The 12,638-nt window shown below is 46.6% G+C and overlaps 1 protein-coding gene across 1 annotated transcript in view; it reads right to left on the reverse strand.

Moving 5' to 3' along the window:
- WNT8B (Wnt family member 8B) overlaps nt 1-12,097 on the reverse strand; it is a 35,682-nt gene extending 23,585 nt beyond the window's left edge. Inside the window, exon 1 of the mRNA XM_060240768.1 lies at nt 11,975-12,097. Coding sequence (XP_060096751.1) covers nt 11,975-12,042 — 68 coding nt within the window. The 5' untranslated portion in view covers nt 12,043-12,097. The remainder of the gene's footprint in view (nt 1-11,974) is intronic.
- Nucleotides 12,098-12,638: the final 541 nt, after the last annotated feature.

A 12,638-nucleotide genomic window follows, 5' to 3' on the forward strand; every position in this document is an offset into this window, starting at 1 on the left:
AGCTAATAAAAACATCTCCCTTTCTCACACATTCTCTGAGAACCGATAAGACCTGGCGGTGTGAATCTGGGGGAGAGGCACTCTACACCATTAACACAAGGTTACTCTAAACATCCTTGGTCCAGATGGATTTATTATGCACCCTTTGGTTAGAAAGAGAAAACAAGGGGGGGAAGAGCCTGAGGATTGTTCTGCTTTGCATCTGGCTTGTCAGCTAAACACTATTAGAAACAGCATATAGAAATGGCATGCTTGACATCTACTCACTTTTCCACCCCGCCTTCATGCTGAGAGTGGCAGAAGCCAGCAAGTGGGAGCCATGGAAATCCACAGACACATCAGACATAGATATTCTTCACCCCCCTTTGCAGGACCCAAGACAACTGCATTTCACTAGGCCAATGACTCTGTTCTTGTGGGTCAGGATGCGCATCCCCACCCAGCCACCAGTCATCTTCTCTTTGTGTGTGTGTGTGTGTGTGTGTGTGTGAGAGAGAGAGAGAGAGAGAATGCAGAGTGGAATTGGAGTGAACAAATGTCATCCTGGAAAGTATGACCATTTGTACTGACCTGGTAAAGTTACCCATAAATCTTTTTGCCTTCGCCATAACATTCTGAAATAAACCCCACTCAGAAATACAAAGGGTAGAAAGCCATCTGTAACACCCAGAAGGACCACTGTCTAACTCCCATCCTGCTTTGTCGGTAGCCCTTGCAGTGAATACACGTACATCTTGCATGTACATCCACACTTCTGTTGTAAGAAAGTGCAATCAAAATCACTGTAAGAAAGTGCAATCAAAACTTGCATGTACATCCACTGTGCAATCAAAGCCAGGCACCAGTACTAGGATAATAATAATAACAATATTTAATTTATATCCCGCCCTCCCCGCCGAAGCAGGCTCAGAGCGGCTTACATAACATAATTTAAAAGGCAAACATTACAATAATACAATAATAAAAGTACACTGGTTACATAACAATTATATGTATTATTAGATTAAAACCATCTAATTAAAACAATCAAATTTAAAAACCAACAAATTAGTTTGGTGCTACAGTCTCAATGCTACTCATCTTACAATTTTACGTGACGACGGTACAATAGGTTCTACATTAAGAAAAAGTCAGCTGAAAGGTTAGTCTTGCAGGCCCTGTGGAACTGGGTAAGGCTCCGCAAGGCCCGCACCTCTTCTGGTAATTGGTTCCACCAGTGGGGAGCTGTGATCAAAAAGGCCCTTTTTCTTGTAACTTTCAGTTTGGCCTCCTTCAGCCCAGGGATTGTCAATAAATTTTGCAAACCAGATCTCAGTACCCTCTGGGGAACATATGGGGAGAGATGGTCCCCAAGGTAGACAGGTCCTCGGCCATATAGGGCTTTAAAGGTAATAACCAGAACCTTGTAACAAATCCGGTACACAATTGGCAGCCAGTGCAGTTCCCGCAGCCTCAGCTGTATGTGCTCCCACTTAGGGAGTCCCAATAACAGTCTGGATGCCATGTTCTGCACTAGCTGCAGTTTCCGAGTTTAGCACAGAGGCAGCCCCATGTAGAGGGCATTACAGTAGTCTAACCTCGAGGTGATCGTTGCATGGATCACTATTGCCAGGTCGTCACGCTCCAGGAAGGGGGCCAACTGCCTCGCCCGCCTAAGATGAAAAAAGGCAGATTTAGCAGTGGCTGCTATTTGGGCCTCCATTGACAAGGAAAGCTCCAGTAGCACCTCCAAGCTCTTGACCTTGCGCGCAATTTCCAATTGCGCACCATCAAAAACTGGTAGGGGGATTTCCCTTCCCAGGCCGCCACGGCTCAGGCGAAGGACCTCTGTCTTCGCTGGATTCAACTTCAACCTACTCAGTCTGAGCCATCCTGCCACGGCTTGCAACGCTAGGTCCAGATTTTCTGGGATGCCGCCAGGCCAGCTGTCCATCAGTAGATAGAGCTGAGTGTCATCAGCATACTGGTGACAACCCAGCCCATACCTCCAGGCAATCTGGGCAAGGGGGCGCATGTAGATGTTAAACAACATCAGGGAGAGGACCGCCCCCTGAGGCACCCCACAATTAAGTGGACGCCTCTGGGACAGTTTCCCACCCCAATCACCACCCTTTGTCCCTGACCATCAAGGAAAGATTAAAGCCATTGCAAGGCCAGTCCCTGAATCCCCGCGTCGGTGAGGAGGCGGGTCAGTAACTGATGGTTGACCGTATCAAATGCAGCCGATAGGTTTCACAACATCAGCACCACCGAACTGCCTCAATCCAGATGCCGCTGGAGATCATCCACAAGGGTGATCAGCACTGTCTCTGTCCCATGGCCCAAGTGAAAGCCAGACTGGTGGGGATCTAGGACGGAAGTGTCATCTAGAAAACTCTGCAACTGTAATGCTACTGCCCTCTCAATAATTTTGTCCAAAAAAGAGCAAATTTGAGACCGGCCGGTAATGTGCCATTTCGGTCGGATCTGCTGCAACCTTTTTCAGGAGAGGGCAGACCACAGCCTCTTTAAGAGGCGTTGGAAAAAGTCCCTCCAAGAGGGATCTATTTACAATGTCCCGTATAGGACACCTAAGCTCCCTCTGGCAAGCTTTAATTAGCCAGGAGGGGCACGGGTCAAGATCACAAGTTGTTGGGCATACAGTAGATAGGATTCTGTCAACTTCCTCTAAGCTGAGTGTGTTGAAGCGATCCATGACTGGACCAGAAGACAGGCAAGGGGCCTCGAGTTCACATACTGTATCCATGTGGCGGGGAGGTCGTGGCGGAGCAATGCGATCTTATCTGCAAAAAATTTCACAAAAGCCTCACAGCCTATGTCTAATTCCTTAGCATTTGGCCTACCTTGTGGCAGTGTTGTAAGATTCCGAATCATCCTAAACAATTGCACCAGGCGCAAATTTGCAGACACAATCTTGGCCACAAAGTAAGTCTTTGTGGCTTTGACTGCCATCTCATAGGACCTCATAAACTCTCTATAGGATGTTCTAGTCACTTTGTCTCGAGTACGCCACCATTGCCTCTCTAACCGTCTGAATCCTTGTTTCAGCTGTCGCAGCTCCGGGGTATACCACGAGGCCAGCTTAACGCGAGGGTGCAGAGGGCATCGAGGTGCGATCTCATCAATGACTCTGGAGAGCTGGCCATGCCAGGACTCAACCAGATCATCAAGAGAGTCGCCATGGGGCCAGGGATCCCGTAGAGCCATTTGGAACCCCTCAGGGTCCATCAGACTCCACGGGCGAGCCAAAATAAGCTTGCCGCCCGAACGGGCTTGGGATGGAACATCCACACAAGCCTGAGGGCAAAGTGGTCCGATCACGGCACCGCCTCCACAGGATAAATGTGGACTACCCTATGCATGTTTTTAAAGAGAAGCTAAGGTACACTTTGCAGGGGAGGAAGGACTAGAAATTGAATAAATAAATCACTGTAGCTTGTGAACCAGGCTAGTGACCATCCCAACTTAATCTTCACTATTATTCGTTTCATGTTTACTATAATGGTAAAGGGAGTAGCTTGCCTCACTCATGAAACCAGTAAAAGGAGGCCACCCATAAAGAAGGCAGGAGTTTCCAGGGAGGCAGAAAAATATGACTTTGTAAATTAAAATATGACAAACCCACACATGCCCAAAAGTGGCCAGATGAGGAGTGAGCATGCTCCAGGAAGCACAAAATACTGAGAAAGCGCAAGACTCCATTCCCAAGAAGAAAAGACAGAGGTCAAGAGCCTGTAGAATCCAAAATGGTGGGTTTTAAATTGGAGGAGTTTCCAGATCAATTCTGTCCTCCCACTGCAATTTTCTTGGGCTCCAGCATGTTCCCCACTCCCAAAATAGGAACTCCCGTCAAAACAGCCAGAATGAGGCCTGTTGCCACAGAAGCCACTCCTCTGCCCACGAACAGGCTGAAGAAAAGCAAGGAACATGCCTTCATTCTGTCACAGGCTGCTTCCATGAGTGAGGCTTCTCTGTATTGCTTTCATTGCCACTGCAAATGCAAAGGGTTGAAATTAAATCAGAAGAGTTTCCGGCTCAACATTAGGAAGAACTTCCTGACCGTTTGAACGATTCCTCAGTGGAACAGGCTTCCTCCTTGGAAGGTGGTGGGCTCTCCTTCCTTGGAGGTTTTGAAACAGAGGCTAGATGGCCATCTGACAGCAATGAAGATCCTGTGAATTTTGTGAGTTTCCTGCATTGTGCAGGGGGTTGGATGAGATGACCCTGGAGGTCCCTTCCAACTCTATGATTCTATGAAAGCCATGAGCACTAGCAATGGAGTTTCCATGCATGGCAGTTTTCTGCACACTTCCTCTGCCCCCCCCCCCGCCAAGTCTCCCTTTCCATCCATGCTCTGCAGTGGCTCTTGGGGGGGGGGGGGTGCTCATCATGGCTGCTGTTTTTGTTCTTTTCCTCATGCATACATTCGAGCACTAAAATGGTTTTATTAATATTTTATTAAAATAGCACTGTAACAACTTACATATTTTAAATGGCCCTTAAAAGGACTTCCAGTGTTATGGTGGGAAAAATTACTCAGAAAACGGCACTGATATGGGCACAGCAGAATGCGCACCATTCCTTCCAAATGATAAGCTAACATGCTTAGATTAGATTTCCTTTCCCCCCCCCCCCAAAAAAAACCCCAAACAAACATCAGAGTATCTATTTTAAGCAGGTCTGGGACACAATGTATTGAGCACAGAGAACACCTAAGGAAAAAGGTGCTGCTGGGCGTGCAGCAGCCAAGAGAAAGGCAAACCTCCTGCATGGAAGCGGGAAAGTGCCCTCGAGGGCTCGGGTTCAAGAGTCAGTAAGAACTGTAGAGCTGCTTTCTGAGGAATGGCAGTCCGGCTGGGAAATTTCTCTACACAGAGAAGAAGATGATATTGGATTTATATCCCGCCCTCCACTCCAAAGAGTCTCAGAGAGGCTCACAATCTCCTTTACCTTCCTCCCCCACAACATACACCCTGTGAGGTAGATGAAGATATTGGATTTATATCCCGCCCTCCACTCCGAAGAGTCTCAGAGCGGCTCACAATCTCCTTTACCTTCCTCGCCCACAACATACACCCTGTGAGGTAGATGAAGATATTGGATTTATATCCCGCCCTCCACTCCAAAGAGTCTCAGAGCGGCTCACAATCTCCTTTACCTTCCTCGCCCACAACATACACCCTGTGAGGTAGATGAAAATATTGGATTTATATCCCGCCCTCCACTCCGAAGAGTCTCAGAGCGGCTCACAATCTCCTTTACCTTCCTCCCCCACAACAGACACCCTGTGAGGTGGGTGGGGCTGAGAGGGCTCTCACAGCAGCTGCCCTTTCAAGGACAACCTCTGCCAGAGCTATGGCTCACCCAAGGCCATGCCAGCAGGTGCAAGTGGAGGAGTGGGGAATCAAACCCAGTTCTCCCAGATAAGAGTCTGCACACTTAACCACTACACCAAACTGGCTCTCAGAGAAATTGTGATGTAGCCCTGGAATTGGTGAGGGTGATCAAGGGCAGACAGGGGGCCAAAAGCAAAGCAGGGCACTGAGCCTGACCCTCCAGCTGCTCTCTCACCCCAGCTCTCCTGAGCTCAGGAACCTGCTCCAGTGGGGCTGTGGGTGGAGGGGGATGAAGAGCCAGCCTGAAACAGGCTCCAGGGCTCCAGCTGAATGAACAGTTCTTGATTGTCAGATTACCACCTGATTCTCAAACCTTGCCCGCATTGCAGGAGAGGGAGAGATGGATATCTTTATCCAAGACTCACGTGTAAGTGAAAAGTAAGATCAGGGTAAAAAAACCAAAAGACATGTGAAAGGTTTTCTGTGCCTTGGCTCCACAATCAATGGACAGGGAGGCTGCAGTGGCCAAGAAATCAGAAGGAGCTGGAGACTTGGGAAGACAGCCACAAAGGAGCTTTAAAAAGTAAGGCTGCATCACTGACAGCCAAGATCAAGGTCATTTGCCATAGGCGTTCCCCATTACTGCATATGGGTATGAATTTATTTATTTATTTATTTATTTATTCGATTTATATCCCGCCCTCCACACCAAGGCGGGCTCAGGGCGGCTGGGCAATGAAGAAAGCCGACAGGAAGAAAAATGATTCCCCTGAAATGAGCTGTTGGAGAAGGGTTTTACAGATATGGGGGGCTGCCAGAAAGAAAAACCAGCGGGTTCTCAACCGAATCAAGCCTGACCTCTCGCTAGAAGCTAAAATGACCAAACTGAAGCTATCGTACTTTGATCACAAGAGAAAAGACAATCATGCCAGGAAAAGCTGGAGGCACTAGGAAAAGAGTGAGATGGATTGGCTCAAAAAAGGAAGCTTTATTGCAGGACCTCCAAGTAGGATGTTTTGGACTGCCATAAGTGACTGTGAACCTTGAGCATTTGTGGCTGGCATGGCCACACTTCATTTATTATTACTGCCAGCCTACCATGAACTTTTCTGCCTAGCATTTTGTCTTTAATCAAAATAATAGAAAATTTGCCCCCTAGAATGCAGCCACCCCTCTGTTGTTTGATCCATGCTTTTGAAACAACATCTCTCAGGATGCAGTCATGGCCAGAAACTGTAGGATTCACATGGTGATTCCCAGGGATGGAATTACATGATGTCATTTGATCACCCACATGATTTATTCCTTTAGTTTCCCTCTCATGAAATGCAGCACTTTCGGCTCCTTCACAGGGAGCAAGCTGAGCATCTGAACTGTCCTCTCAGCACACAAGACTGAAACCTCCTCTGCTGCTGGAGGAGGTTTTACAGGTATGGGGGACTGCCAGAAAGAGAAATCTACAGGGAAATCCCTCCCCAGTTGCTTTACTGCCTTATTCTCAAACCAAGCAGCTAAATGGACTGATTTCTTTGAAACTGTACCAGATATGTCTATGAAAGCGTTCTGCAAAGGCTCATTCCTTCCCTGATTATTCAGAAGCTGAAAGCTTTAATTAATTAGAAGATTAATCTAAACTGATCAATTAAAAGTGAAATCAATAAATGAGCAGGTGGTACTCCTGGGCCCAAAAGCCACTGAAATGCAGATTGGTGGTGGTGGTGGTGGGTGTTCAGTAATGACCACCTTTCACACATGAACATATGAAGCTGCCGTCTACTGAATCAGACCCTCAGTCCATCAAAGCCAGTATTGTCTGCTCAGACTAGCAGCAGCTCTCCAGGGTCTCAGGCAGAGAAAGGTCTTCCCCATCACCCGCTACAAGCAGAGGGCCTGCAGAGGTTCCATGGCTGACAGATATTTTGCATCCCTGGCTTTCCTTCTAGGAATAAATGGTGCTTAAATCAAGCCTACATTCCTCCCCTTCCCACCCCCCGCACCCCATTGGATGCCCACAAAAGCTTAGACCCAGTATTAAACTGGTCAGGAGTCTGAGTCTGAAAACAGTCCTACAGCTTCTGCGGTTATGATCTTGGTGGTGCTTCACCAAAATTCTACACACCTGCTTTGTAGCCATGTTTTACAAGCCCCTTTACTCTTTGTCATTAGCTGGTCCTATTTCGCCTCACAGCCAGAACTCTGACCCACCCACAATCTCATGACTAAACTTTGAAGGCATTGCTATTGCGTCAATCAAGATTTATGCTGCAAATTATATTTGCCAGAGAAACTTCTAGGGAATATAGCTGTACTCATTTAGGCAAACAGCAGTTGCAAGAAGGCAGCTGATTCGGCTGAACACAACCTCAAGATGTTCTCTTCAAGCAAACAAAAACAGGGCTTGAGAAGCCGTAAGTGAGAAGCTAAATATGAGGCCCATCTGGAAGCTAATAAATACCAAAGCCTGCTGTTCACAATTGACTCCATTTCATTTCTGGCCTCTCGGATCCACAAAGGTTCAGGAATTTCAGTGTGATTCTGCACATCGTTCAATCTATTCGGCGACAAAGCTGACCACATCCGATCTTCCTCACAGCAAAAAAAGTGCTAATTGTTTCAACAGCATTGGAGGAAATAACCTCTCAGATCCCCTAGACAGCACCATTGTATTCACAAGGACTTTTACATGGATAATACACTGATCTCAATATCAATAGGCCACACCCCCTAGGGACACCAATCTCCAAACTCGTTTCCGTACACAGAAGAAATTCCTTCTGGCTGGCTTGGTGTCAGGGGGTGTGGCCTAATATGCAAATGAGCTCCCACTGAACTTTCCCCACAAAAAGTCCCTTGTGAAACAATGGTGATGTTAGGGGGTGTGGCCTAATATGCAAATGAGTTCCTGCTGGGTTTTTCTACAATAAAAGCCCTGGAAATTCCTACTGACTTCAATGGACTGTACAGCCAGATGGTCGCACTAATCCATAGCTGGGGAAACCTGGAAGCTCCCTCTCTCTCCCCAGCAGTGGAGGGGGTGGCACAAGCATTTGTCTTGGGCATGCAGATCTTTGGACTGGAACCTCCTCACACACAGGCCCAGCAGCTCTGAAGAGAGGACTTGTCCTGCTCACAGCAGCCTGATTCGGCTGGGGTACAGCCTCTTGCTGGATGAGGCAAACGCACACAGCGTCAGGAAAATGGTATCTTATTGGGCCATCCATTACTTTTTTAAAAAAAGATAGATTGTTAAAGACATTGAGATCATTATCCTGAAACTGTTAATGGTCCCACTGATGGCATGAGATTACTAGTGAGCAAGGAAGTGATATTTGATGATGTCCCAGTTCCAGATGGGATGCTGAGTTGGTTTGCTGTAGAAGAGCAAGAAGCACCATAAAGCACCAAAACCCAATGATTTCCAGGGTCATAGATCCAGAAGAGTTAGTCATGCTAATCTGTTGCTGCAAAATATTAAGGGTCCAGTAGCACCTTTAAAACTAACAAATTTAAGACCATGCATCTTACAAAGAGAGCTGTGTCTCTCAAAAGTTCATGCTACAATAAAATTTGTTTGTCTTAAAGGTGCCACTGGGCTCTTTACAAGATTTCCAGGGTAGAAGCTTCCAAGCATCAAAGCTGTCCGATAGAAGAGAACTCTGACTCTCGAAAGCTGATACCCTGAAGAAGGCAGCTTGGACTCTGGAAGACTCAGATCCTTGAAACCTTCCTGGTATTTAAAGTGCTTCCGGACTCAAATCTAGATGATGTCCCATGCAGACACAAGAACAGGGGGCTTGAAAAACAAAGTTCAGAAGCGTAATAAGTTTGAGTCCAGGGGCACCTTGAAGACCAACAAAGTTCGATTCTGGATATAAGCTTTCATGTGCATTAAAACTGTGGAGTTACCTTTTAGTCGGCAAGCTACTTGATCAACTACTATGAATCTGTGAAGTTTGAGCAGCAAACTTATGGCCAGAATAAAACTTTGTTGGTCTTCAAGGTGCCCCTAGACTCCAACTTTGTTCTGCTGCTTCAGACCAACACGGCTGCCCACCTGGATCTATCTTCGTGGGATCTGACTTGAAAGCTGTCCTTGGAAATGCCCTTAACAAATGGTGGCTTTACAGCTGGGAAAGGGGAAAGGACAGCGTGCTTTAGAATATGCCTGAATATACCTATGCTTAGAACAGATCGCTGCTTTGCATCCATAAACATTTAAATGCATTTTCTTGAACAAGAGATGGAGTGTTTAAATAGGAGGTTCTCTAGCACTTAATCCTTCAGACAGCATAGAGTTTATATAACTTGTTTATGCTATTTTATTATTTCCAGCTCAATCTACAGCAGTGTTAAGGCATGCTATTTGGTTCATGGCAGTGTGTCCCTGCAAAAAGCAACAGGACTAAAACCAGTCAGATGTAATCGGGTTTGATGCCCACTGGTTTCAATGGGACTACATCAGCTTTGGCATAAGAACTGACCCAAAGTGGGTTCAAAACTGTACTTTTTTGCTGCTTAAGTCTCTCACATTGGTCTGAGTTTGTGTGGGTGAGTACTGAAGAATTAGAAAAGCGGCAAAGTTTTTCTGTCTCTGTGGGATACAAATGGCAGATTTCTTTAAAAAGAAACTGGAATTGAATTAGGAGTCTAAGTACGGAAAAGGGTAAAGATCTGCCTGAGAGATCTAGTAAGGTAAAATGCAGTCTGGAATCATCTTCTTGACAGCCTCAAATGGCTTCGTATGAATTTAGAGTTCCAAAACAAAGAACAATAAAAACATAAACCCAGGAAAGTGACCCTAAAACAAGCCCAGATGCCAACTCTGCCACCAAATCCTCTCAGACAGCAAGACCAAATAGTTACAACCTCAGGCTGCTTTTGCCAGCTGTAGTATGTCATATGTGCAATATGTGCCATCATTTGCCAAAATGTCCTTCCACTATCAACACAGGTATATGAAATGTTAACTTCCATTTTTTGGGATCTGCAGAAGTGTGCCACTGAACTCAAAATGTGCTCTGTTGCTCCAGACCAACACAGCTGCCCACCTGGATCTAAATATAACTCCAAAAATGGATACTTCCAGAAATCAGTGAGAAAATATTTTAACTGCTCAAGACACTTCACAGCATAACAAAAGCACTTCAAAAAGAAGATGTTAATTTAGTGTGAAGTTGCTGGGTTAGAATTTATCAGCAAATCTAATCCAATTCCTCCAGCTTTGGACAGACACAAAAGTTTCCTCAATCAATACAGGAGCTGTATCAGTTCAGCAAACCCTGGAAGTCAAATAAATAAATAGCTAACAAGAAAACTGCTGATCTTAAAGGTGCCACAAAATTCTGTTTGCTTCATTCCAAGACTTCCTTTGAACTTTCAAGTAGCTGCTCTTAGGGAGCAACGCAGATTTCTTCTGCCTTTTGGTCTCTCGGGCCTGATATAAGCAATTGGAGGGATTCAAAACAGTCATTTTGCAGCCAGCTTGGCTTCTTTCCCCACTCCCTAGATAAGGGGATGTCAGTGGAGTTAAGGTGGCTGAAATGCTGGACACCCAGCTTTCCCACAGCACGGCCAGCATTGTGGCTCCGGCTCAGCTCCTCAAACAACTCAATGCCATGCGGGGAAGCTAAGCTAGACCAAGTGAGGGGGGGAAAACAAAATTCTTCTTGTCCAAGTTCATTCTGCCCAGTGATGAGCCCAGTCCCTTTTGAGAACTGGTCAGACAGAGCTTATGTTAGCAAACACCAGTGTCCAGTTTTGGAAAACCTCAGCACAGTCCTGTGATACCCCCAACATCTTTTGCAAAAAATAAACTGAACCAAGCGCACAACTCCCATGTGGTCCAGAGCTGCACAGGCTCTTGGTCCAACAGTGCAAAACTCTGAAGCTGCCCAACGCCAGGTCAGAATATGGATTCCTACTATGACTGCTTCTGGCTGTCTCAGGATTCTTCTAGATCCTTCAGCACAGGGCCTTTGGACAGGAGATCCCAGAGACTTCCTGGCTGCCCTCTTGGGCCGGCTCCTTCCCCTCCTGGGCCAGGTCACACACAGCCTCAGGGTCCCCCAGAAAAACTCCCTGTTCTCCCTGGGAGAAAGGGGAAGAATTGCTGACTGTCCTGGGACGATACCAGAGAGAGCAAACTCTGCTCTTAAAAAGATGCTGTTGCCAAAAGTCAGGCTCTCCTCCGTGAGACTACTCCCCTTGATCAGTCTTAACTTGTGTCAAGAGAAGAAGCCATAGATTCCAGCTGCCCCACAGGAAAGAGGCACTGCCAACAGTACTGAACAGCTGATGACTTGGGGGGGGGCATAAAACAGGAGACTAAAAAGACTATGCTGCTGAGCGGGAGAAACCTCAGCCCAGTAGGCCTATGAGCTCATCTGGCAAATTGGAAGTGATGCCCCAAACCCCTTACAAGGAGATCCTCTGGGGCTCCTGCTGATTTATTGCAGCAGCAGTCAGGGATTCTGGAATCCAGAAGGGATCTATGGGATCTGTCTCTTCGTGAACAGAACACAAAACACGATGCCTACCCAAGGGAAAGAACCATGGCTGATCTAGTGAAGGGAAGACCAGGACGGCTTCTCTCAAATCTAATGCTCTAAAGTGCAAAGCAAGAAGCTGGGGATACTCACCAAGGGTGGCTGAAGTGGAAGAAGGAGATAAGGAGCACGGTGCCAGGATAGGAGCCCATCTGGAACATAATCCAAAAAGACAAAGAAGGAGAGAGAAGGAAGGAGAGGCAGACAGACAGACAAACAGAGTGCAAATGAAGTTCTTAAAATGCTAGGATGGTGATGGGGGGGGGGGGGGCACGAGGAGAAAAAAGGAGCTTCTTGCCTCTGCTCCTCAACTGTGAAGAGAAGCTGAATAACCCCCAAATTCAAACCATGCTGAAGGACAATCCATCCTGAAGTGCAAGCAAGGGAGGGGGGGGGGGCGTGAAATGGAGCCACTGAAATTCGTAAGAAGAGATTATCTACTTAATTAAAGATTTTCCCCCCTGTAAGTCCTTTAGCCAATCAGGACTCAAGTGCCAGAGAGAGACTGAACTGATCAAAAGAACACCCCAGGTTCCTCAAAGACAAATGCACCAAGAAAAGAGATTGGGGGGGGGGGGAGATAAAGAGAGAGAAGGAGACAAAGCAAATCCTTCCAATCATCTCTGGATGCAATCTCCACCATCAACTCCTCTGTGGCATCTCCAAAGGCAACTGGGAAGGACTGATTACAAATCCTTGATCTTTTGACTTCCTTTGCAACAGGGGCTTGCATTGGCATTTGGTGTGAACCTGAAGA

Source organism: Heteronotia binoei, chromosome 6 (assembly GCF_032191835.1).
Source record: "Heteronotia binoei isolate CCM8104 ecotype False Entrance Well chromosome 6, APGP_CSIRO_Hbin_v1, whole genome shotgun sequence".
Taxonomy (NCBI): domain Eukaryota; kingdom Metazoa; phylum Chordata; class Lepidosauria; order Squamata; family Gekkonidae; genus Heteronotia; species Heteronotia binoei.